Source organism: Gallinula chloropus, assembly GCF_964237585.1.
Source record: "Gallinula chloropus genome assembly, chromosome: 5".
Classification (NCBI taxonomy): domain Eukaryota; kingdom Metazoa; phylum Chordata; class Aves; order Gruiformes; family Rallidae; genus Gallinula; species Gallinula chloropus.
This window is the reverse complement of record NC_140090.1, coordinates 60800913-60825282: the sequence shown is the minus strand read 5'-3', so window position 1 is coordinate 60825282 and position 24370 is coordinate 60800913. Positions and strand designations below refer to the sequence as shown.

At 45.4% G+C, this 24370-nt stretch overlaps 1 protein-coding gene across 1 annotated transcript in view; it reads right to left on the bottom strand.

Moving 5' to 3' along the window:
- The window catches only part of GBF1 (golgi brefeldin A resistant guanine nucleotide exchange factor 1), a 104827-nt gene that overhangs the window by 1819 nt on the left and 78638 nt on the right, over positions 1 to 24370 (bottom strand). Inside the window, exons 13-39 of the mRNA XM_084264755.1 lie at positions 23726 to 23824; positions 23139 to 23333; positions 22576 to 22762; positions 21999 to 22139; positions 21378 to 21466; positions 18930 to 19132; positions 18336 to 18459; positions 17910 to 18035; positions 17386 to 17468; positions 14911 to 15147; positions 14008 to 14101; positions 10409 to 10585; positions 9455 to 9519; positions 9232 to 9355; positions 8571 to 8642; positions 7110 to 7204; positions 6511 to 6664; positions 6089 to 6311; positions 4270 to 4433; positions 3736 to 3982; positions 3150 to 3349; positions 2554 to 2704; positions 2046 to 2176; positions 1591 to 1692; positions 890 to 1003; positions 489 to 666; positions 145 to 282 (exon numbers count right to left, since the gene is read on the bottom strand). Of these exons, the coding sequence (XP_084120881.1) occupies positions 145 to 282; positions 489 to 666; positions 890 to 1003; positions 1591 to 1692; positions 2046 to 2176; positions 2554 to 2704; positions 3150 to 3349; positions 3736 to 3982; positions 4270 to 4433; positions 6089 to 6311; positions 6511 to 6664; positions 7110 to 7204; positions 8571 to 8642; positions 9232 to 9355; positions 9455 to 9519; positions 10409 to 10585; positions 14008 to 14101; positions 14911 to 15147; positions 17386 to 17468; positions 17910 to 18035; positions 18336 to 18459; positions 18930 to 19132; positions 21378 to 21466; positions 21999 to 22139; positions 22576 to 22762; positions 23139 to 23333; positions 23726 to 23824 (3913 nt within the window). The remainder of the gene's footprint in view (positions 1 to 144; positions 283 to 488; positions 667 to 889; positions 1004 to 1590; positions 1693 to 2045; positions 2177 to 2553; positions 2705 to 3149; positions 3350 to 3735; positions 3983 to 4269; positions 4434 to 6088; positions 6312 to 6510; positions 6665 to 7109; positions 7205 to 8570; positions 8643 to 9231; positions 9356 to 9454; positions 9520 to 10408; positions 10586 to 14007; positions 14102 to 14910; positions 15148 to 17385; positions 17469 to 17909; positions 18036 to 18335; positions 18460 to 18929; positions 19133 to 21377; positions 21467 to 21998; positions 22140 to 22575; positions 22763 to 23138; positions 23334 to 23725; positions 23825 to 24370) is intronic.

Here is a 24370-nt window from a genome sequence, read left to right as displayed (position 1 = left end):
AAAGGCCATGAGAAATCAATCTGGAAGCACAACAGCTCACAACACCAGAGGCCTGGTCACTGTAAAACATGCTAAACCAAGGGAAAGCAGATCCAGAGCACCATGCTAGGAAGACTATTCCAGAAAGGAGAAAACGGGACTCACCACTGGCACCCACTTCAGAGGGCTTCTCCGAAGGAGCCAGGTGGGTGGCTGGTCTCACATCCCCTGCAGGAGGAGGGGGAAGGGCCGACACTATCGATTTCTGATGCTGCTGCTCTGTTGGTATGCTGGGGACAGGATCTAGGAAAACAAGACAAGCAGTGAGCCTACACACTGGTTTGCTCATTCCTTTTGCCCACCCTCAGCTTTCTCTCCTTGTGCCAAGCTCCACAGCCTCCTGCAACCATCATTTCATCAGCATCCAAGCACTACGGCAGCTGGATATTGGACAACGTGCAAGCACTGGGTCCAAGACTGGTTTTCCTAAGGTTTGTCAGCCTCTGTACCTTGGATGACAGTCTGTTTGAAGAGCTCATCCCGCAGCCTAGGTAAGAAACAGTCAATTCGCTCCCAGGTGATCTCCCAGAGATCCGAGTATCCCGTCCGTGAGTCAGCACTGTGGAATATTCCAGCCGTATCCATTACAAGCAGCATATTTTTCAGAGACTCTGGGATGGCCTCCAGCTGTAATCAGAGACACTCCTCAGGACACAGGGAACAAACACACAGCAATGAACAAAAGCTCAAAACTTGGAAACAGGCGTCAAAGGGAAAGCCCATGCGACACAAGGGGTTTGGAAGGATTAGAAGGTTAAAACACCTCAAACCACATCACTGTTCAAGCCTGGAAGGTTAAAACCCATGAAAGGTGGCTCAAAACACCGCAGCGCCACTTCCAGAACCTTACCAGTAAGTCACTGGAGCCAGCATGCATGTATTTGTCCATGAAGTCCAGGATTGTCAGCCACAGGGCAGCAAAGGTGGTCAGTGAGAGGAGTGGGGAGAGATGCTGTAGGAACACCTAAAAAACAAAAGCAAACCTACTGTCAACAAGTAGTAGTGTCAGGGCTGCTGCTCATAGCTTGACAAACCAGCCTTGCAAATCAGGAATTCCCCCTCCTTGTGGCAGGCTCGGGGCATGCACAGGGCCAGCCCGAGAACGCCAGAGGCCTCTGCTCTCCGGAGCTGCACATCTAGAGGAGTGGATCTCATCTCCTTTGCAGGAGGCCATCGCAGTCTGCATCACCATGTTTTCCAGCCCTTCCAGCCTCTCTGCCTCAGGTCAGTACTATCAGCTCGTGACATGCATCACTTCAGCACTAGAACAGACTGCCTGTAATGGATGTCAGGTGAACTATTTCTCTCTCTTTCGTGAAGTCACAAACTCCTTCCTGACAACTTTTCCAAAGGCCAGGATCATCGAGACAGTTCTGGAAAGAAGGCATACCCCAACAGCAGAAGGTGGTGGAGAAGCCCAGCACTGAAGACAGTCAAACTAGCAAACTGACACTGATCCAAATTTGAGATGCTGAGAAGCTAATACAGCAGTTTGGTTTTCTTGAGGCACATGGTTTCCACTGAGCTTTCAGGCAGCAGAAGCATGCTCACCTTGGAGAGTAGCGTTGAGGCTCTCATCCTGGTTTCTTCCATCCCACCAACATCAGCTGGGCTGATGTTCTCAAGTAGCTTGGTTAGCAAAGGGAACAGCACCTGTTGCATCAGACACATCGACATTTCAGATCTGAAAAGCAACTGATGCGATTTGCATAGACAGCCTTAGAGGAAGGTGCTGGCTTTTGGGACTGGTGCCTTCTAGGCAGAGAGCATGGAAGGAGTAATGGGAAGTGGAAACGAGTGGATTCATTTCAATACTCCAAGATACTCTGCCAGAAGCCTAAGCAGAGAGGAACTTTTCACAGGATCAGAGTAGGAAATGCCTTGCCTGTTGTGAACAAGCTGCTTAAGAAGATGGTGCTGGACACCATTCTGCCAATCCTGCACACAACTTTGATCTTCAGAACAATGCTGCCCTGCCTACATGCCCAGCCCAGCCAGGAGGTTACCTTGTTGAAGCAAGACTCCCATTCCAGGGCATCAAGGGCTTGCAAGTCATGTACCAGGAGGGCGCGCTGCAAGTAAGTGAGTGCCTGCATCCGTACCTGGCGTCGGGCATCGCAGCACAGCCAGGCAATACCTGCAAGAGAAGAATTCAGGGCAAAGCCCACAGGGAAAGCATTGTATCCCTACTTCCCCAGTCAAGGGTGAAAAGTCTAATGATGACCAAAGACTCTTGGGGAGGGGAGGCAGGTGGAGGGGATGTGGAAAGAAAAAGGATTATACTTGTTCTAGGCCACAGACTGGGCATCTATTGTCAGGTCCAGAAGCAAGTTGGCAGCTAACTCATACTAAAGACACCTTTCTGCATTAGATCCAAGTTCTTTTTCAATTACAGCAGACCCTAAAAAGAACCTCCGCCTGCTTTCAGCAGTTAGTCCCTGGCTTCTCAACTTTCCTGAGCTCTGCCATTATTTTGTGTCTCTGCTCACTCTCATCACAAGGGGATGGCTTTACCCTGTAGCAAAGGACACCAGCAGTTGGACCACAGTGTTCGGGAATCTGCTTCGATTTTCCTCCCTGCTGTCTCTAGATGGCGTTGCTCCTCTGCCCAGGAGCTGTAGATGGAAGCCGCTCGTGTGTGCAAGGTGTGCATGAGGTCCAAGAGCTGCAAGTCAAGCATTACATTCAGCAACACACAGGAATTAAACTTTTGAAGTAACTCTGGTCTCTGCTCTTCCCCAAAACAATGCTATTCAAGCCTGCTGTACACAGCCAGGTACACCTATGGAGATGGTGTCAGGCCCTGCTGTGTGTGCCCTGCCTCAGTGGTCAAGTGCCGAGCACCTTCAGCAAGATTCGTTTAGTAGCCATATCAATCCCATCTTCAAGAAACAGCAACCCAATCCTGGCAGAAGAAAGAATGAACCCTTTCCTGGCACAGAGCATTGACTCTCCTAGGGAGAGGAAGACACCCAGTGATTTAGCTATGCTGTCCAGGGATGCCATCCACTGCCCACTGACCCAGGATCCAGCTCCCCACCTTGCCCCATGAAGAATCCTGGTGACTCCCTAGCGTGGGAAGGAGAGGAGGAAATCCTTGCTATACTTACGTCCTGACTAACCTGTAAAGACACAGTGTGGTAGCTGGCAGGGATGTTCTCATCCTCATCCTCATCACTGTGTGTGTGTGCCTGGTGCTGGCTCAAGACCCGTGATCGCCGTGTGGAGCTCTCCTTTGGCTTCTTTTTTAACCGACTGGATTTACTGTCATACCTGTGGCTCTTCCCCCTCTTCTCCTGGGACTTGTAGCCTAGAAAGTGAAAGGTGGCAACATACCACATATATACACCACAGAATTTTCTGCCTTTCAACACGCTCAGCAGTCACCTTTTGATACCCCAGCAGAGGACCCTGTCCCATGAAATGACAACTACCTGCTTAAGGAGATAACAGCACCCCTCAGGAACAGCCTTCAGAAACAGCTGATGCTGCTATCTCCACACTAGTTCCAGACCTCCCGTCCATCCCAGAGATAGGGAAAAGAATATTGCCCCTGCTGCCAGCAAGAGCCAGGATGCTTTTTTCACACCAGTCCACTTCCTGGGGGTTGGGCACTTGTTCCCTTGACAGTACACTGCACACATCATGCTCACCAGCAGTCCCAAGCCCAGCCCTGCAAGCCAAGGGCCATCTTACCCCCATTCAAGCTCGCCTCCACAAAGATGCGTATGGTTTTGACACAGAGCTCGAAGTTCTCAGGTGTGACGTGGGCAGCATCTCGCACGATAAAGGAGAGTGACTCTACACACTTCATGAGAGACTTTGTGTCATGTGGGCCCAAATCTAGCCCCACAGTCAGGCTGTACTGGTTGACAAGAGGAGATGGCCCCAGCCTGCCGACCCCAGCAGTGGATCTGGAGGTGTCGATGTCATCTTTCCCCACCTGCAAGGCAGAGTTAGAGGGTAGCTTAACAATGCACACACTCAAAAGGGCCTTTCTTCTGAAGCCAACAGGATACTACAGAAATGTTACCATTTCCCTTTCTTCTCCATTTGCCTCCAAGCTTTCTTCTTTCCATATGCATCTCTCTCCCCAACATCCTTTACATTGTCAGCTCACCTGAACTCTCTTTTCTACTGTCTCCTTCTTTCTCTCCCAACCACACCCTCTGCCCACAACCATGCCAGGAGTAGTCTTCTTCAGGCACCAGAAACCCATTGGCTACTCACCACTAGCCAGCCACTGTTCATGACATCCACATCTGTCACTGAGCGATGCATCTTGCCTGGCTTCCCATGGTCTGTGTACACCTCTGAATCAGAGGTGTAGCCACGGTCCAGGCTCATGTCACTGGGGTGATAGGAGGAAGAGACCTCACTGTCTGACTGGGCACCTTCAAGACAAAAAGCATGGGGTTTAGATCAAAGCTGAATCAAGACCTTGGAAGAGCAGCTGTGGATAAAGGAGAAGCAATTCAGGTTAGTCAGGTCAGCATCAGCTAGGAACTACCAGTGGAACCACCTGAAAGAAACTGGGCCAGGTTTCTCCTCCTGTGAGAGGAGGAACAGTGACAGGAGCATGCACATGCGAGAGCAGGAAACACAGATCTTTGACACTGTTTCTCCCCTGTAGGTATGTCTGGCTTTCACCTTCAGATTGAAGGGACTTCCCATCCTCTACTATGTCACTTGTCAGCCTGAATGTGGATTTAAAAAGGGCATAAAGTCCAATGGTGTGACCCTGGGGGAAGAATCAGAGATACCACACACTTTAAGAACTACCAGAGATGCTGGGTTGAGCCAAGATGACTCCAAAAGCACAACAGAGAATGACATGATTCACAGAGGGCCTCTAGGGTCACTCAGTTCCACACTAATAATGTAAAAATAATCTACAATACCATGTTGCAAACCTGTCAGACCTACTTTCCCTGACCTTCAGGATAACCTTAAATTTCACACGTGCATGTTCCAAGCACAGAAATCTTCACAAGACAAATCCAAGTTACGGTTATTATGTTATTTAGAAGCAAAAACTCATTCTCTCCATCATTTAATGCTATTTAGAAACTCATCAGCAGAGAAGCAGGCTTGCTGTGAACACAAGTGCACCAAACACTTTCAGTAGGTAAAGAGAACTACTGTTCTGATATGCAAGGTGCCACAGTCAAAAACAGTTTTCTCAATCAGCAAACACAGAGACATTAAAAATAAAATAAATAAAAAAGGGGAAGAAGACATCACAGCATTAGCCCCAAAGGCAAATGCCACAGGGGTTTTGCAAAATCGGGTTTTTCCCATCTGTCTAGCAGAAAGCATCAGGACCTAACAAGGAAGTTCTAAGAAAAGCACAGAGGAAAATGAAGGAAAAGTCTTTTCTTGCCACTCGCTGAAGTGAAGCAAGTGGAAGTCTGAAGCTGTCAGCCTCAAATACCTTGCCAGCTGACTGAAGGGAAGCAGGAACAGTTCCCTGAAAAGACCGTCTTTCTCACACAGTGAAGAAAAGTGGGAAATGGTGGGTTGCTCTTGTGGGAATGGTTCAGGCACTCTGAACACAAAAGGATTTGGAAGTAGAATTTTAGAGAACAACTCCCTTTTCAAGATTCTTAAAATGAGGACAGAAAGGAGTCAGCCCCTCCACAGAGGCAAGGATGACAGAAACAACAGCTGAGTTTACATTATGCACCCAGATGAGGGATTAAGGCTCTATTACCCAAGGCACCAGACCACAACCAACAGAAAATGTTCCTTGGGTAGAGCAAAGACCTTCTACAGCTGCTACAACTGATATCAGTTTTCCTCCCACTGCTCCCCCAGGGACTAGCACCTGGACTGCTGCTCACAGAGTAGGAAGAGATGGCATAGTAGAGGCAGGGACAGACCATGGGGTAGGAGTGAACAGCAGGTGCTGGTCTTTAATCTTGCTAATGTAGTTTAATATCAGCTTTGTTTTCTTGCAGTCCCCTTTGCTAATTGAAAAGCCTGAGGAAGCAGCTGCTTATCTGGCAGGCAGGCATCAGATTTCCTAGCAAAAGCTCGCCTGTCTTACCTGTGTCGTTATCTGCCCTTGCTGTAACCTGCAGGGCTGCAGGCGGCTTCACCCCAGACCCAATACACTCCAGGAGAGTGAAGAGCGTGTACCAGTCATCCCCAGAGTGAATGTTGGCAGCGTTGGTCTTCAGGAGTTCATGGAGGCCGTAAGCAACCTCATGGCTAACTCTGGACAGCACATTCGGCTTCATCATGAGCAGGATACGTAACGAGAGGAGAACCTGGCCAGGGGAGGAGACATAACAGACCCTATTACTGACATTCCAGTCTTCAGCAAAGTCCCCCTTCATTTACTTAGGGCTACTTATAACTGCTGCACAGACAGGTTTAATGTGGGTCCATCCCACAGAAGCTGCTTTCCCAGGTGGCCAGGTAAAGGCCCCGCAAGACCCCAGTAAATGACTTTAAAAAATCCATTACCTGCACGCTGATTTCCTCCCGACGAAGGAGCCGAATTGCCAGTCTCAGCAGCCCCACCACCGCCCTCTCCACCAAGAAGCAGAACTCCATGGCATGGACACAGAGATGATAGAGGTGGTCTCGGACAGTTTGCCATACACAGGTCACACGATCCCTAGCCGCAACAAGGAGGAGGGAAAGGGTAGGATGAAAGGAGATGAGACAAGAAGGATCTGGCTGCCTCTCCCAGAACTCCAGACAAGCTGGTATTTCTTCATTTCAATGAAACACTCCAGCCAGGAGATAGAACAGACACATAGAAATAACAAAGCCGTTGAATTTCTTATTTACTTCATTACTTGCAAAGCAATCAGGTGGAAGAATTCTCCCTCCAGAGTTTAGTTTATGTTCCCCAAATCTCAGGATATCAAGCAATATTTCATGGGCGAATAGCCCCTCTTGCACATGCTAGAGTGGAATTGCTAAGCCCTGAAATTACAGCCACATGCTGCTTCAGCTGGCAAATCAAGCACATAAGGAACTCATTCCCTGGGCCCAGGCAGCAGCTGCAGTAACGCAGGGACATTTACATTGAATCTGCATGTATTTCAAGGCCATACCTATTTTCTAGCACAATCCTCAGAAGCATCTCCAAGCAGAAGGCAGCATCCTCTTCATCATATGTCTCCTCATCAGGAGTCACAGAGATTAGAGCCTGGAAAAGCCAAGAAACATTTGTAAATCACAAGCCCTCAAAACTGGGGGACCAACAAGTGAGGACTAACAGAATGCTTTGAGTCTGGCAAAACCTGCACTCCGCTGTCTGGTGAGGTCACAGATAGTGTATCAAAAGCACACTGGGTAGAGGTCAAGCTAAATATATAGAAAATTATTACTATTTTAATTATGAAAGATGTAACATGAACTTAAAAGATGTTAAACTGACCAAGTCTGTTGGAGAGGAATTCTGAAAGCCGTCAGCTTCTTGCTAAGAATATACAAAGCACAGAAAAGGCAGACATGCCTAGGAATGACTACAAATACTGGAACTATTCCTCTCAAGCCATCAGCTTGCATAAGAAGGGAGAATTTCTGACACAATAGGGGTAAGAGCAAGATGTTATCCTGGAACTGAGATGGCACACAAAAACTGAGTCACCACTTCCCCATGTGGTTAGCAACATCGTGGTCTTTGAGTGATCCAAACAGCAAGTTCTGCTTTAGCTGTTTCACCTATTGCTCTTTGGGGTTATCTTTATTTTGAAACTCAACTGCTATTCTTCTGAACCTCTGCAGCAAGCCTGGATAAACTCTTCCTTTTAGCACAAGTCTCAATACCATCACGTGCCCTGTTGAACAAGCCAGTGAACTGCAATGGCAGCAGCCTGAAGGGAAAGGCACTTGCACTTTAAGGAGCCACAGAATTAGGCAACACATACTGCTAGCCCATGCAGCATCCCTGCAAGGGTTCCACTACACTATTTGCTTTTGTAAATGGTGAGCAGCAGCCAGATTTGCTCCTCATCCTGGAGTGGTCTCACACTCCTCAATTAGTCTGAGAAGCCATCACCAGAACCACGTTAACTAACTAGTCTCCCCTAGGGAGATGAGCCTCTCTAGCCCAAAGGCTAGCAAGCCCAGCCACATGACATCTCCCACAGCAGCCAGGTAGCACACTATCTAGGAGCACAGCATCAAATATTTCTGTGCAACTCTTGTCTCTAAAATGGTCTTTTAGAATGCTCTCATTAGGCACAGGGCACACCAGAAGGATGAAAAAGCATAACCATAAGCTCCTACACACAGCTACACATATTTTCAAAATCTTACCATGCCTTCCTCAAGGCTTTTAGAATGCATTCCATAAATATCATATCTTCCTGTACTACTAAAGCAATTGTCACTGCCAGCACAGAAGTTACATGTAACAGCTGAACTAATGACTTGTTTCATATCCCAAATAGGTCCAAGACCTCCTTTGGGGACCGAGCAGTTAGGCAAGTACACAGCACATATCCACGGCTGTGTATAGCATACTTGTTCCACGACCAGTCCAATTCCTTGCCCACTATTTCTCTCACCTTCATGAGCTCCTGGAGGGATTCAAGTTGGAGGAATTTGCTTTCTGTGATCAACTTCTCAGGATCACATTGCTGCAAAAGATAGAAAAGAGGACTGTGTATCTCAGGGATGGGGAAGGCATACAAACAGATCCACCAGAAACACAGCTTGTTCCCAGGCAAGATACCAATAGTGGCTTTAACACAACTACCTAGAGGAAAACTGCCAGCTGGTTCACTCCTTTAGTATCAGTTACCCTTAACAGACCTGATCTGGGCTAGTCAGATTTTAACAGGTGACTTCTTTGTCCACACACTGATAAAACCCTAGGTTCAAATTTTTTTTGCACCATATGCCTTAACACCATATTGGAAAAGATTAGAATTTTGTCAATTTATTAATCTGTGTTCAATTTTAGGACTGTGACATCATGGGCAGATCCCAGCCTCTTGAGGGAACTTGTTCCTGTCTTCATGCATCACTACATTTGTGTGTAACAGCACATAAGACCCTTTAGCTGTCAATACAGGTAACACTCCTCTGTAGTAACTTACCATTTCCAAGTCCTCTGGAACCTGCAATACTACCTACCAGCATGCATATTTAAGCTTCTGCTGCCTATTATCCACACAGTACTGTCACCACAAACAAAAGCATTTTCTCTTACAGCCTGTGTATTACCTTTATGCATTCCAGAGCTGCTCGCTTTGCCTCCTGTGTCTCTGTGGATGGCCCTCTCATTCCAGATTGTTCTGTCCCACTGAGGGTGAGCCAGCTAACAAAACTCAGCACTGTAGATTCACCACTGCAAGTCAGAAGACACCAGCATTAGGGAGGAAACAAGAAATCTTGTTTTTCTCCAGCTTTGGTACAAAAAGGACTCTAGGGCACTGACATCACTCACCGGTTAGATGGCGTCTCCTCACGTTGCAGATAGATTTTGCCATTAGGATCCACAAAGTCTTCGACCTGAAAGGCAAACCAGAACATATATATGATCAATAGTCTGCTGCTTTGTAGCCTTCTCCCCACAACCCTCCAATGTTTCACTTAGCAGTAAAACACTATGCCCCACCACCCACGTGTAGGTGGGCAACCCCAGGTCTTCACCCCTAGAAATACCAATGCTGTGCTCCAAGGCTTCATGCCTATAAGCACATCCATCTTCTGCACAATATTCAAAATCTGTTCAAGTTAAATGAATGCTGGAATTTCTCAAATCCAACAAAAAGATGAGAAAAAAATGTGTCCGGGTTCTGTCCAGGTCAGAGTTAACCTCCCCAAGCAGTCAGCACAGGTGAGCTGAGTTAGCACAGGTGAGCTGAGTTAGCCTAGGCTGTTTCTACACCACCTGACATCATGCCCCAACAAAAGAAACTGGCTGGGGAGGGGTTCTCCTGGGTGCATCCAGGGCAGCCTGAGTGCAGTAGGGCAGCAGGTCAGTCCTCATGTAGTGCAGTACTCTGTTACTGTTGGGGTAAGGTACTCGGTGTTATCACCTGGTGTAAGTGAAATTTGCATTGGGCTGTTACTGTTCCCCTTTCACGGTGCTTTTAGCAGTAAACTGTCTGTATCCCAACCCACAGGGGCTCTGTCTGTTTCTCCTCTGGGAGCGAGTGGCACGCAGTGCTCAGCTGCCATTTGGGGCTGAGCCACCACAAAATGAAATCCCATGAAAGAAGCTGGAGCCTGCACAGAACTTGAACACTACACACTTTGCAGGCTTTCTAGCTCTGCACATAGTTTACCAAGGCCAGGCCTTTTGCAAGAGAGCTCTTCTCCTCTTTGAACTGGTTCTATGAAAACCCAGCTTCCCGCTGCCCCGCTGTTCGGTTACCCGTGGGCTGGCTGTCATTACCTCCACCATGGCCTTGGGCAGCAGCTCCGCTCGGAAAAGCTGTAGCATGGCCTCCATGATGTTTTTCCAGCCCTCCCGCAGAATGTCACCGTGGCGATGGGCCAAGTGAAACACAGTCTTTGCTGCAATGTGGGCCTTGGGATTACTTCCAAAAACAGTGGGCAGGTTCTCAATAGACTGCAGGAAAGAAGAGGGGGTGGCAATCAGTCAGCAAGAGATGTTTTCTTTTCAATACAAATTAGGGCAGACTGTTCAGAACTGGTTACAGGAAAGACAACAATTCTGTGTGCACTGCTTGGGTAACTCCTCAGCTCATATTCACTTTGCACAAAAACAAGGACAAGATGGTTTACCTGATACAAGCCGAATCACCGAACCGCCCAGACATAAGCTCTCCAAGAATGACAATACAGAGTATTCTGAAAGCGCCTGCTGAAAACTCACTAATTTATTCTGCTATGGGAACTCATGCCAGAATCAAAGCCTTCCCCAAAAAGTACCACATCTTCTCTGGAAGCAGTGATTACTGCACTCTGTTGGAGAGGGAAACTGTGGCCAAAAGCAAAGATATTCCTTCCTCTACTTAACAGCAAGATTCAAAGGAAGAGTGATAAACCCTGACTTACAGTCTCTGCCAACAACTGCTGGATCACAATTCCTCATTAACTGTTCAATGCACTCACAACTTTTCAAAATAAAAAAGCATACTGTCATTTAAACTAACCAAGTACAGGCTGTCAAAACAAGAAAAGGAAAAGAGCAATCACATGAGCAAGACACAGTAACATGCTCCATGCTTCTGCAGTTACTCAAGCTCATCGCAATGTCCCTGTTGACAAGAGATGGCCTTTGCCATTCCCTTGCTTATGTGAACAAAACCCACACTTACTACTTCATCAAGAAAGGAGAGAAAAGACAGGAGATGGAATGGATTGAAAATGTGCCTCTTCCATTCTCAGACCTGAACTTCAGAAAAACTGGCTTTTGCTTCAGCCAGACTGCTGGAAAAATTATTACCAAAACTGGTCTTTGATCTGGACATGAGCTCCAGTAGAAGTGCCGGGCTGGCAGAGATGCAACAACCAATTTGTTTTTTCCATTGTTGCTATGGGGAAACCACAAGAATACACACATCATCCGGAAGGCCAATGGTATCCTGGGCTCCATCAGAAGAGGGGTGGCCAACAGGAACTGGGAGGTGATTGTCCCTCTCTACTCTGCCCTCATGAGGCCCCCATCTGGAGTCCTGTGTCCAGATCCAGGGCCCCCAATATAAGAAAGATGTGGAAGTGTTGGAGAGGGTTCAGAGGAGGCCACGAAGATGATTAGAGGACTGGAGCACCGCCCCTACGAAGAGAGGCTGGGAGAGCTGGGCTTGTTCAGCCTGGAGAAGAGAAGGTTGCAGGGGGACCTCGTTGCAGCCTCCCAGTCCCTGAAGGGAGCATGCAAACAGGAGGTGAATCAACTTTTTAAAAGGGTAGACAATGGCAAGACAAGGGGGAATGGATTAAAGCTAAAGGAAGGAAGGTTTAAATTAGGTATCAGGGGGAAGAGAGTGGTGAGGTGCTGGAACGGGCTGCCCAGAGAGGTGGTGGATGCCCCGTCCCTGGAGGTGTTCAGGGCCAGGTTGGATGAGATCCTGGGCAACCTTGTGTAGATCCAAGCCTGGAGGTTGGTGTCCCTGCCTGTGGCAGGGGGGTTGGAACTCTATGATCCTTGGGGTCCCTTCCAACCCAGGCCATTCTATGATTCTATGATCACCCGAGTCTCAGAGTGCAAACAGCAACACGGCTGGTTTCACACTGTGGCAACAAGCCACAACCACCAAATTAAAACACACAGGGGTTTTGCTACTACTTATGCACTGAGTCAGTGTCTAACTACAGATCTAGAAACATGGCACTCACTCTTCTTAAACTGCTTAATCCCCCTTTCCATTCCTCTTCTCTCAACCAGTGTGGCTGCGTATAGCAGATGCAGTGCTTGGAGAGGATGCCTCACCACCAGGATGATCTGAACTGGGAAGTGACTAGCAACCAAGTGACACTTCATGTTCTTCCCTTGCTTTCTAACAGTTGCTCTGTCTCCTCAGCCCCCAAAGACAGCCCTGCCTTTTCCCCTTTCTCTAGATTGTGACTCAAATATTTGTTCAGTTGTCACTCTGTCTCCAAGCCTTACAGGAATTGAGGACAGCAGAAAGTAATTGGTGCATTTGGAGTCTGGCCAAAGATAGGAACTCATAGCTTTCTTCAAATCCAGAAGTCCCTGATTCTATATCATGATCAAAAGACATTCTTGCTTAATTTACACAGACCTCAAACTGCTCCAGATTCCAATCTCACAACTAGATGGGATGCAGCTGGCAATAGCTGGAGCCTCTGAGGGCTTAGTCTACTTGCTTAAACTGTGTAAACCTGTGTCAAACAGTTGTTCCATGGCAGACATTCCTCTGCTTGTGTTATCTATTGGTAGTTTTGAGGTCTGGTATGCCTGGAGAGGATCAAGTATTTCATCTTTACTCTTGGGAGCTGTGGAGGAAGAGGGAATCTAAAGCAACTCCACTGCTTGGGATGTCTTTTAATAGTCAAAATGGTACTTTTTCACTGCTACCAATGCCAGAATGCAAGTGATATAAACAATTCCATTTCCCTACAGCCTAATTCCATTAGCTGGATACTTTGCAGGACTGCTTCCTTTCTGCTATCCCTTCAAGGGATTTAAAAACCCAGTCACCTGTAATGGCCTTTTTACTTGCATGCTTCCAGTACTGAATGATCTTGTTTCCCTTTTTTGCATGCATGGCAAATTTCTTCTGCTGACTGTGGGTCTTGCACTGGTTCTCAGAGCAATGCTGTGAGATTCTTTGTGAGTTCTGACCCTTTAAAGGAGTTGCTGTCATCATCTTAGACCAAAGCATGGTCTGCCACACACTATCAAACCTTGTGTAAAAACAGGCTGATGCTGGAACAAAGAGATGGGAGGGGGGTGGTGTGGAGAAAAAAAACCTGACACCAACAACTGATCCTTGAATTTATTCTCACAGTACAATCCAAAGAAATGACTTTTAGGGCTTGCCTAAGTGGGGCTAACAACTGATCTTATTACCAGACTCCCAACATTAACCAACAAATTCAAAGTGTTTATTCTTCTAACCCCTTTCTGCTGGGTGGATGCACAGCCCTTGCACTTTGGAAGAACAGCTCACAAAACAGTCCATCCTGGCACCGTGTGAGCCCTGTAACTAAGCATTCAAAAGCTGAAATGCATAAACTCGCTTGGGATCCTGGATGATCACTGTCCTGATTTCAGGGAGATCTCAGTCTCCTCAGATCAAGTAGGCAGAATAAACACTTCACTTCCCAGCATTCCACTCTGCACCAACTGCTGCTTGTGGGTGAGCAGAAGGGAACATGCATATTTGAACCTGGCCTACAAAGTTCTGTTTTGCTTTTCATTGCTCCCCCAGAAAACTCTGGGCTGGGCTGATAGATGTCTACAGATATCATGATAACTAAAATAAGCAATTATCACTGCTTAACATACGAAGAGGGCTCTGATATACTAAGAGCCATGCCTCTTTCCCCTCCTTTCGAACTTACCTCACTGCTGAGGGCTGTAAACTTGCAGAGAGAGATGATGAGATTGTCAAACACATCACTAAGGCCATAGTGAGCAGAAATCATTGCACATTTCCTGGGGAAAGACAAAAAGCGGAAAATCATGTAGTAAGCCAGCACAGACAAGGCTGTCGACAGCACAGCAAATCAGAGAGCCTCTCTGTTGACATTTTAGAACTTCCTCTCCACCCACTCACAATAAATGCTGATGTACAGAAGTCTACTATTATCCCTTAAATAATCTCAGTCCTCATCCATAGATCCTGATATTTGTCTCTGCTGATGCAAGGATCACTTTTAAGAGTTGACTCTAAACAGACAGACTGCGTGCACCTGAGCCAATATACCTCATCTCCTGTCTTGACATGAGAGCATTGCTGAGATCGGGGGTAGTGTTGAAGGTACTTTCCAAGAGATCATAGCTACAGCAGTATACTAACAGAGCTTTAAAACTATGCTTAAGGCATCATTAGTCTGGATTTAAGCTTGACCAAAGGAAAGAAACCCCCATCCTATTCAGGCACAGCTAAGGCCTCCTGTGCAACAGGGATTTTGCCAGCATCACTGTGCAAGTTAAGAGTGACTTCTTTCTCTCACTTCTAAGCAGCACAGCTACGTCAGCAGATCTTTTAAAAATACATACCAGGCACTTTGATTTATTACAATTGAGCAGCCAAGCCAAACGGTGAGTGCCAACCAAGAGAGGCCAAGATGGGATGCATCAATACAAATGATAACAAAAATAGAGGACTGTAGGGCACAATAAATACCCTTCAATTGCTAGGAAAAGGAACAGTTGATTTTTACTGTGATGTCTCTAGCAAGTCACTAGGAGACAATGGCCACACTTTAACTCTTTTGGGTCTTCATGAATGCAAGAGTTACCTGAAACCAGAGATAGCCTTCTGGATGATTGTTTCTTCTAAGCTCTTGTCAAAAACATAAGAAAGTGCTGCAATGGTTGGTCCCCATGTCATGGTGAAGAGATCATGGTCATAGCTTCCAGGAGGCACATGAAGAAATATTCCCTCATCAGTGGCACCACGATGCAGCAAGACATTCCAGATATAGTTTTCCTTCACGAGGCCCGTCTGTTCTTCTGGCATCACTATCTCATCATTTCTACAAGGGAGGAAGGCAGAAAGGTTGAATTTTTCATTTTGAGCCAAATCTAACATTTACACAGTGCCTTTCATTACATGGTCCCAAAGCTGAGTGGTATCTACTCTGGAGTGATTTTGCCAGTTCTTGAAACGTTCTATTTTCCTAGACCTGCCTGCTTCTCCTGCTCCTCTTTGTGATCCTGGATGTGAAGTCTGGTGGGTCTCAGCAGCACCCAGCAGTAACCACATAAGGACAGTAATTGAAGCAGCAGCTACTTAACACTAGAAGTGCAAAATGCACTGTAATTAAGTTATGAGATATTTTAGATAGCATACAGGCATAGCTTTACTGCCCTTTTCCAACTCTCCCCCTATCAGAGTGCTCTGTACATCTCATTACTCCAAGAGGGAAAAAAAAAAAAAATAAAAAATTGTTGCACCACTGCAGGCAACAGTAGGCATGGGTACCTTTGTAGAAGAATAATGTAAACATTCATATTCTGCCAAAATTCAAGTATTAGAAAGACAAGTAGTACAAAACTAAAGCTGAAACAAGAGACCAAATGCATGATGGGTGATTCATAACCAGGATACCACAGTTCCTTACTCTAAATGGATTAAAGCTATACAATAATAGAGCAATTATGATTAATGCCAGGTAGTACTTGCACTCCCAGGTTAAATCATATCAAGCCTAAATAGATACTTCCCAGACTTGGGTAACATTGCATAAGAGATAACCCTCTGCAAATGACCAACTAATTGAACAAAAGTCTCAAATTTACTGATAGCAGTAGATCGTAGCCAATGTGAAAAGTAGAGGTCTTTCTGCCACAATCAAAAAAAAAAAAATAACATGCTTCAGTTGCCAAAGAAGCAATTTTCACATGCTAACAACAACTATAAAAACCCCTCTTGATTTATGCATAAGAAATAAGCTCTTCGTTTCAGCTGCCTGCATATTTTGAAAAGAGCAATCACACTGAGATTATACGGGAAAATATGTTTGCAGTCAATAATGTATTTTTTCTAAGAACCCATATTTGCTTAATATTAACAGAAGCAAGTGAATGGTTTACTTGGAAAGTCTCAGGAAATGAAATTGTGCTCAAAAGTGAAATGCTGAGATCCTGAAGAGATCATGCACCGCTCTGTACAGAACACCATCTGATTCCCCACTCCTCCCTCAATTATACAAAGAAAACAAGCAGTTCCTCAATCTCACCTATGACACTGGGGAAATCTGTCATAGATGGAGCAATACTGAAACAATACATCAGTTGTTTTAGCCATAGTTCACCAGATAGTATATACTGGAAAAGCTGAAGGGAGGATAAAGGGGAATTGAATGGGACAGAGGCATTAGATGACTGAACAGATAGGAGGATATTCTCAGGGTACTATCCACAGAATTAAGAACCCCCTCAGGGGAGAGAGGCCAATCAAAGCTAGAGCTCTATTTGAAAGACAGTTACCTCTTGAAGAGCTGCTAGACTTTCAGTACAGGCAGCATCTCCACCTTCCTGAAGAAAGCTCAAAAGGGAGGGTGGTCAGCCTAATCACACTTCCTTGCTTCCAGCCAGAGCCACTGCAGACTGAAACCAGTTGAGAGTCAGTCGCATCCTGTCTCCTCAGAGATGTAATCCTCTCAGCTTCAAATTGTCTGGGCATGGATTCACTGACAGGCTACATTTCTGACCTATTTAAGCTCCCTGCCCAGAGCTATTCTGCACACAAAAGGGCCTCAGCCACCAGGAATTTTCACCAAATACTGGTCAGTGTGTCAAGGGCTTCAGGAGCGGCTAAAGAGACTGATGCAGACAGCAGCCTCAAACGAAGAGCTCAAAGGCAGAACATATGGAACTGGACAGGGCACCAGTGCTGTCCTGGGAATGCGACAGTTTCTGTAGCACTACATAAAAAGTTCTAAAGACCTGGTCTACAGAATAGAGCTTTCTTAGATACAGCATTTCGCATGTGCTCATCTTGCTCAGCCATTCTTTTGCATGATGACAGAAGTAATGCATTTTTTCATTTTAGCATAAGCTCCGTGGATTAAAACACTGCATCAAGAATCCAGCAATACAAATCCTGTGCAATTACTGCAACAGGCCCCACATGGAGCTGGAATTTGGTCTGAGGCAAATAGGCACATGGATGGCTTGGTGAGCCTCTCTCCATACTCTCCAGAGATCTCACAGACCAAACAACTCCAGTTTAGTCTCCACATACAAGGAAATGAGAGGTTCATTCTTACTTGATGGCATGATACATGTCTTCCAATATGTCCTGTTCAAAGTCTTTGCCTCCATTCACACCTTTCAAGTTCTTCCGAAACTCCTGAAAAAGATTACACCAATATTAATTCCTAATACACAGCTTTTCCTGCTTGGCTAGGGTCAGTGCTCCACTTGTTTTTCATGGGACCAGGAGATTTTCCTGTGTTGTTCAACACACAGCCTCAAAGTTCAAAAGTTAAACACTATTCTTAGTGGCAGTAGTGTGCAGCAACCCCTGTCTCTGCTCACAAGGAAGGCACAGAGGCACAACATGACACACGCTTACCTGAGGCTGCACATCAGAAAATGTCTGTACCACTGCATTGATACCCACAGGACTAACTCTCTAGAAGCCCACAGCAGTTTGACAATCTTCATATTCTTACTACATTTTAGGATTGCACACGCACACACCTTCTTGAACTTGACAAGTTGCCACTGAGATTAAAAAGAGGTCCTACAAAGCCAGAGAAGACAGGTTCCTACACTGGTTAACACCCACCTCCAAGGTCATTGGGACGTTCTGCTTGCGAACATTATGGTTGTGCTGATCAGTGTTCAGCATAATAACTGCATAGGCCAGGGCAAAGCAGGCATCGCTATTAGCAAATGGGGATCCATTTGATTTCTGAAAGGCAAATGTATGCACGAGTTAGTTCTACTGGAACAGCCCTATCAGTGACCCAAGACAACTGTTTTCCTACCCACAGTACCGAACCATCTCTGGGACAAACAAAAATCCCAGGGTCTGGCTACGGCTTCCAGAAAGCACCCCAGAAAGCTATGTGCCACCACCATCTACAAAGCAACTGCTGCCTGCAGGGCACAGTAAGTTTATATAGGCAATTCAATCTTACATGCTCATCATGGCAAGCAAGATGCACAAGAAAGAATGCAGTTTTGAGCTTTCTACCCATCAAGTACACACCCTCCAATGTTCTGTGAAGGCTTCCAACAGCCTCTGGATTACAGGTGCCTCTCCTGGTAATCTGAATGCCTCGAGATAAAGTCGTAGAGCTTCATCCAGCCTTAAACCTTGGAAGCTGAAAGTGCTGCAAGAAAAATGAGATGCAATGATAAATTGAAACAGGCTGGGAAAGGTAGGATAAACTCAGTGACTACAAATTTGTTTGTTTCAGTATCAGAATACCAGATTTCCTGGAGGACAGTAAAGAGGGGAGGGCAAGGAGTGAAGAAATATATCAGAAAAAAGAAAAGAGACAGAAAAAAAGAGGAGGAAAAAAGAAGTGATTAGGTATGTAATTATCTCTCTCCAGCCTTCACAGAGACTGGCCCTACTTAAAGGAGTTAAAGTACCAAACTGCTACATGTTTCTGAAGTGTCACTATTTGCAAGAGATGCACAGTATTAATGCTACAGTGAGAAACAAGCAATGCAAACCCAATGTCTCCAGGATCTACTATTCTACTGTTTGGGTTGTGGGTTTTGGGTTTTTTTTTTTAATCACTGAACTCTTAACTTTCACCTCTTTTTGATTAAAGAGATACAGAAAGATACTCACCCAACAAAGCTTTCCAGCAGGTCTATGTTCTTACGGTCACTCACAAATTCCCCAATCATCTTTTTGTCCAGTCGAGGATTCTCCCGCAGCCACCTGGCCACCTCATTGTTATTGATGGGGGTGGCAAGAAGGTTCTTCTCCTGGAGAAACTGTATCCCCTTCTTTGGCTTTTGGTTGAATTGCTCTGTGCCAGTTATCAGGAGCTGAAGAAGACATCCAGAAAATGACAAGCTTGAAGTGCATTTCTTACTTTTGCTTTTGGTTCAAATGCCAAGAGCAATTTAAGTAGAAAACAGATCAACCTCAGCACGATCAGGTTTACTGTACTTTGTAATCCAGCAAGAGGGCTAGCCACAGCCAGAAAACCTGCTTTCATCATGAGGATACACTATCAAATAATACTGGACAGAGCAAGCATGAGCTGACGTCTTTGAAAAGCTTTGACATTTCACCGAGCAATTAGCTGTGCTACCCCAAATGCCTCACCTGCTCTAGGGTGTAAACAGAGCAGAGGAAGGTCTCCAATGAACCCCAGACATGTGGCAAGATCGACGCTACTCAGTTACAAACAAGAGCACTGCTCCATGCCCTCTGCTGTCCCCTTTGGCTCCAGGCTCCTGTACCCTACCTCACTGCCAGCCGACATGCAGCAAGAATCCTTGGCACTTGTTCAGAAGGTGCAAGGAGGAAAGGCTGCAGAAGCTAAAACTAAGAACCAGAAAACATTCTGTTGGTGAGACATAGTCCCAGGAACATCTGCTATTCCAGCAGGACAAAGCTATCTGTAGGCTGGCAAAAGCAGGTGCATTTTTGGTTTTGAAAGGAAGTCAACTGCTGTAACCCGTTTGATACTTGCTTTAGGAAACTAGAGTGTACCCCTGTCACAGTGTAATAAAACACCTGACTAAGAAAGGGTTAACTGAACGTTCCTGGTGCTGTTCAGAAAAACCAAAAGCACAAACAATTCTATGAACTTTACTAAGGCACCAGAATAAATGTCAGTTCCCTGTTAGCTCCTATCACGATCAAACTGCTAGTGATGACCTAGTGAACTAAATTCGTGACCATCATGATTACTAGCTCCCCTGGGTTTCTCAGTACCTCAGAAGCCACTAGGCTCTCTGTTCTCTGCTTCCCCAGCCTGTGTGAACTTCCTCAAATTGCTGTGAAACACAGACCCTGAAATAGCATGGAACACACAAGGACCCAGTGAGGGCATAACAACATAACCACCATGTGCTGCCCCAATATAACATGCCTGAAGGGACTGGATGACTGATGCTAGCACATTTCTGTTCAGCTGTAAATCCTGTAACCCAAGCCCCAGGGTATTCTATAGACAAGTTATACTTAAGACCACCTGAAAGAAGACCAGACTGCTGGCAGTTTGCATTCCATTTATAATCATGTCTGTCCTACGCTTCTGAGCTTCTGCTCATCGCCTTTGGAAGCATCAAAGAAAACTTTCCATTTGATGCAGAATTTGTTTTCTCCTTTTTATTTAGTTTTTTTCCCTGCTTCCAGCTGTGGTAATGCTTGGCATTCGGAGGTTAAAGGAAGCAGAACATGCTGGTGCCATGTCAGCACTAATATTACTTAAGCTAAATATTTTGTGTGCCCTGTTTATGTGCTCGGGGTGAAACCATTAACAGATTTAGGGTCAGGAAAGGATTTTCCCAGGGCAAACTAACAGGCATTTATGAAGATTTTTTTTCCCTCTGCTATAGTGTAAGGTACTGCCCTTTTTCTAGGACTAGATGGAACTGTCACCAAGGAACTCTCAGTCACTGGCAATGCTCTTGATTTCTTCTAACCTTGTTTTCCAGCACAGTAAAGCTAGAGTATTGTCAGAGGTTTTCAGTTAGAACAGTGGAAGCACTATGCAAGCTCCCTTCTCAACAACGGACATTCACACGAAGTCCATCAACAAAGCTGCCATGAAAGCTAGATTTAATGCAGAGCAAAGGGTTACAAATTAAACAGTTTCAGTCATCCTTCTGATAAAGCAAACATGGGAATAAACAAATCATGATAGCAGGCTAGACTATTAATTTCTACTATGGGCCTTCTGATATGCTCCCCATGTCCAGGTTTGATCAAAGTAGGGAAACTGCACTTTCTGATAAAAGTACCTGATTATCTCCATATAATGCAAACTAGATCCAGCAACTTTTCCATTCAGACTTCAGATGGACCTAGCTTACAAATTTTTAGCCACAAAATTTCCTAAATGCTTCTTGCAACTTTTAGCACAACTAAACCAGAACAGACAAGAAATGCTGCTGTCTCTGCAGTTCATCATCATTTTCAGTGACTGATTATTTAATTCTTCTTATCAGCAGAGACTAGAACTCAAAACTTCTGAAATATGGCCAGTTAACCAAAGTCCACATGGGGTGGGAAACAACACCACTCAAACATCCATTTGCACTATATTGCAAATCATACCTTCTTTTTGTTCTTAATCTGCATAAGTTCCTGAGGACTTGGAAGGACACAAGAAAATCGAGTAGGCTTCCTAGGAAAGCTCTTCTCAGCTAGAAGGACAAAGCATCATACAGTCAAACTTGGCCCCAGAGTAGCACTCAGTGTCCCCATCATAACTTTCAGTCACGGAGTCTTGGTGCAATATGCTCTCCTGCAAATGGCACTCACACACCAATTACTACATTCCTCCCACCCTGATCTTCTTTAGCATAATTGCTTAATACCTCCTTGTCCTAAACAATTTGTCATCCAGGAGTTTTGATTTTATGGCTATTCTGACTACCTACATTACTGCTCCCCTAGAGAGCTGCTGACTACCTTAAGAATACTGAGCACTGGCATGATTTTCACATGCTTTTGCCCCAAGGTGATCCACCAGATCTAATTCCCTCCCAGAAGAAATGCAATAGTTAGTAGGTATATATAGCACACATATTATAAGCAAATATTCACCTCATATCTCTTTCATATTTTGGACACACAATAGCTACAGTGGTCTATAGCTCAGCAGGACCAGTGAGGGTCAGGACTGTTCTCCACCTATACACACACAGAGCATCAGGGTGCCACAGAGACTATTACCTGGCTCACTTCCTCCTTCCAGTTCCATGCAGCCCTCTTTCATTTGGTCAGCCATAAGGCATCCGCTGGTGGGAGGACATACCCCAGCTGGCTCTGAGACTGCACTGGAAGATTTTCCTTCACTGGGTACTCTCTCGTTATCTGTAGAAGTTTTTAAAAAAAGCCCAAACAATAAAACCAACATATAAACAAACTCATAAGGCAAGGAAAAAGCTAGAAATTCAGAAATAATGAACTGAACACTCTGAACTGAATGTGAGCTTATTCAAAGGAGTTCCCCCCCAGTAACTGTGACTCCTCAGTGTCCTCAGTATTTTGTCTACATGAATCCCATGGCATTTTCTCCCTTCTGTTGTGACTGCCAGTCTTGAAATTGCCTTTATGTAGCGCTTCATGAGGGGCACATAATAATATCTGTAAGTTTTACATATAGCAAGGTTATTAGCATCAGTGTGGAGTCATGCAACAGGAGGACTGGAAACATATAACGAACTTAGTACTCAGCTACCAAAATGAAATCTGCAAGTTTAGCAGAAGACTAAGCTTAATATCAAAAGAGTAAAGAAAGGGGTCTTACTATTGCTTGTTTCTTTGGTGCTGTTCATAGTTTCTGGGCTGGATTTGACAACTTCTTTCTCTTGTTGATGTATGTTACTCAGCACTTTGGCCTGGCAGTGTGCCTCAGTGCTATCTATCACTGTCAGCAATGCTTCCAGAGACAGCAGATGGACAGTATACAGCTGTCCAGAAACTGGGAAGGCATTCTGGGAAATAAAATACAAGCATTCATCAACTTTGATGCCCCTCTCACCATAATGGGAGAAGGAAGTTTCCCCCTCAGGTTGGGGAAGCCTAAAGCATACAACAGAACACCCTAAACTTGTCACACAAAGCTTTCTAGCATACGCTTAATAGTTTATCTGCTCTGAGATTATTAAAGCAACACGACTATTCTTTTCTCTTCTGCTTCCAAATGCTTAACAGTCACCCTTCATCTCTACAAATGAACACACCCATTTCTGAGTTCTACCTTGAGCTAACCAACCCTCGCCCTGAGTTACTGGCGACCCCTTCAGCGACTGGATGCTCCCTCCCCTCCAGACAGCTGAGGCCAGCAGCCCCCGGCCCGCGGTTCAGCACCTTGGAGAGCAGCTTGGTGAGCTCCTCGAAGAGGTTGGCACAGTAGTAGTCACAGTCATAGTTAATGTAGAGCTCGGTCACAAAACTGGGAATCCTCCACAGCTGAACAATGGCTTCCAAGGCCATCTCCTTCATTTCATAGGGCATCTTTGGGTTTTCCACAGTGATTATTTCCATAAGCTTCTTGACATACATCTGGCAGAAACACAGGGCAGCTCAGTTTAAGGAAAGAAAAAAGAAAGCAGGACAGTGAATAGCTTTGAGGACTACAGAAATAGATTTAAGCTCCATCTTTAATGATGGCTTGTTATGAAGGAGCTTGTAGAAAGGTTTCAAATAGTTCTACCATTCAGTGCATGTGGACTTACCGTTCTAAATAAACGGTATGAAGGCAGGCAGTGCAGTACACCAATCTCAAAGACATTTTGTTATCCAACAAGAGGCCTACACAGCTTACCTGTAGCCCCTCGAGTCACTGATACGAAGGTAAATTGATTTTTAGACTGCATCTTACTGCCTAGCTATATGCATTTAATGGAAGACCATGAAACTATTACTAGGCATCCAGTGATACTCAAAAAACTCACCTCCAGCTGGAATTTCAGATGCTCTCTCATGCTCTCAAAGAGAAGAACGCACACCCTGAGGGAGGTTGCATACAGATTGAGCCGTTCAACACTCAGTAGCTGAACAAGAAACAGGAAAGTTAGAAACACTAGTCATTATGTGCAGTACTGTGGCACTGCAGGCATCACCTGCAATAGCCTTGAGATCCACATTTGGCCTCCCATAGCAATGGTATTTCAAAAAGCAATCCCTTCCTTATTCAACCTCCTGGTCTCACTTTTTTCCCGTGAGGTTTAATACACTTAATTCCCTTCTGCTTGTGGTAGCTGTTTTCCTAATACAACTCTGTTCCTTTGCCTGGTCCACAGGTCCTCTTAATGGAGAAGGAACCTGAGAGAAGACCCGCGTCTGAGATGGCCCTTGCATGACTAACAGCTTGGTACTTCAAAGTTATTGCCTACTACTACACTAATAACTTGCATCCATGATTACCTCAAAACCAACTATATCAGAACAGTGTTATCCCACAGTAAAACAGTTCATTCAAATCACCTTCAACCCTCTTGGCCCTGGTGTGAATAAAACAGCAGACAACCACCTCTGGCTTTGCAACAGCACCATTTCACCAGTTCAGAACTCACTAGCATTTCAGAACTCTCACTGCA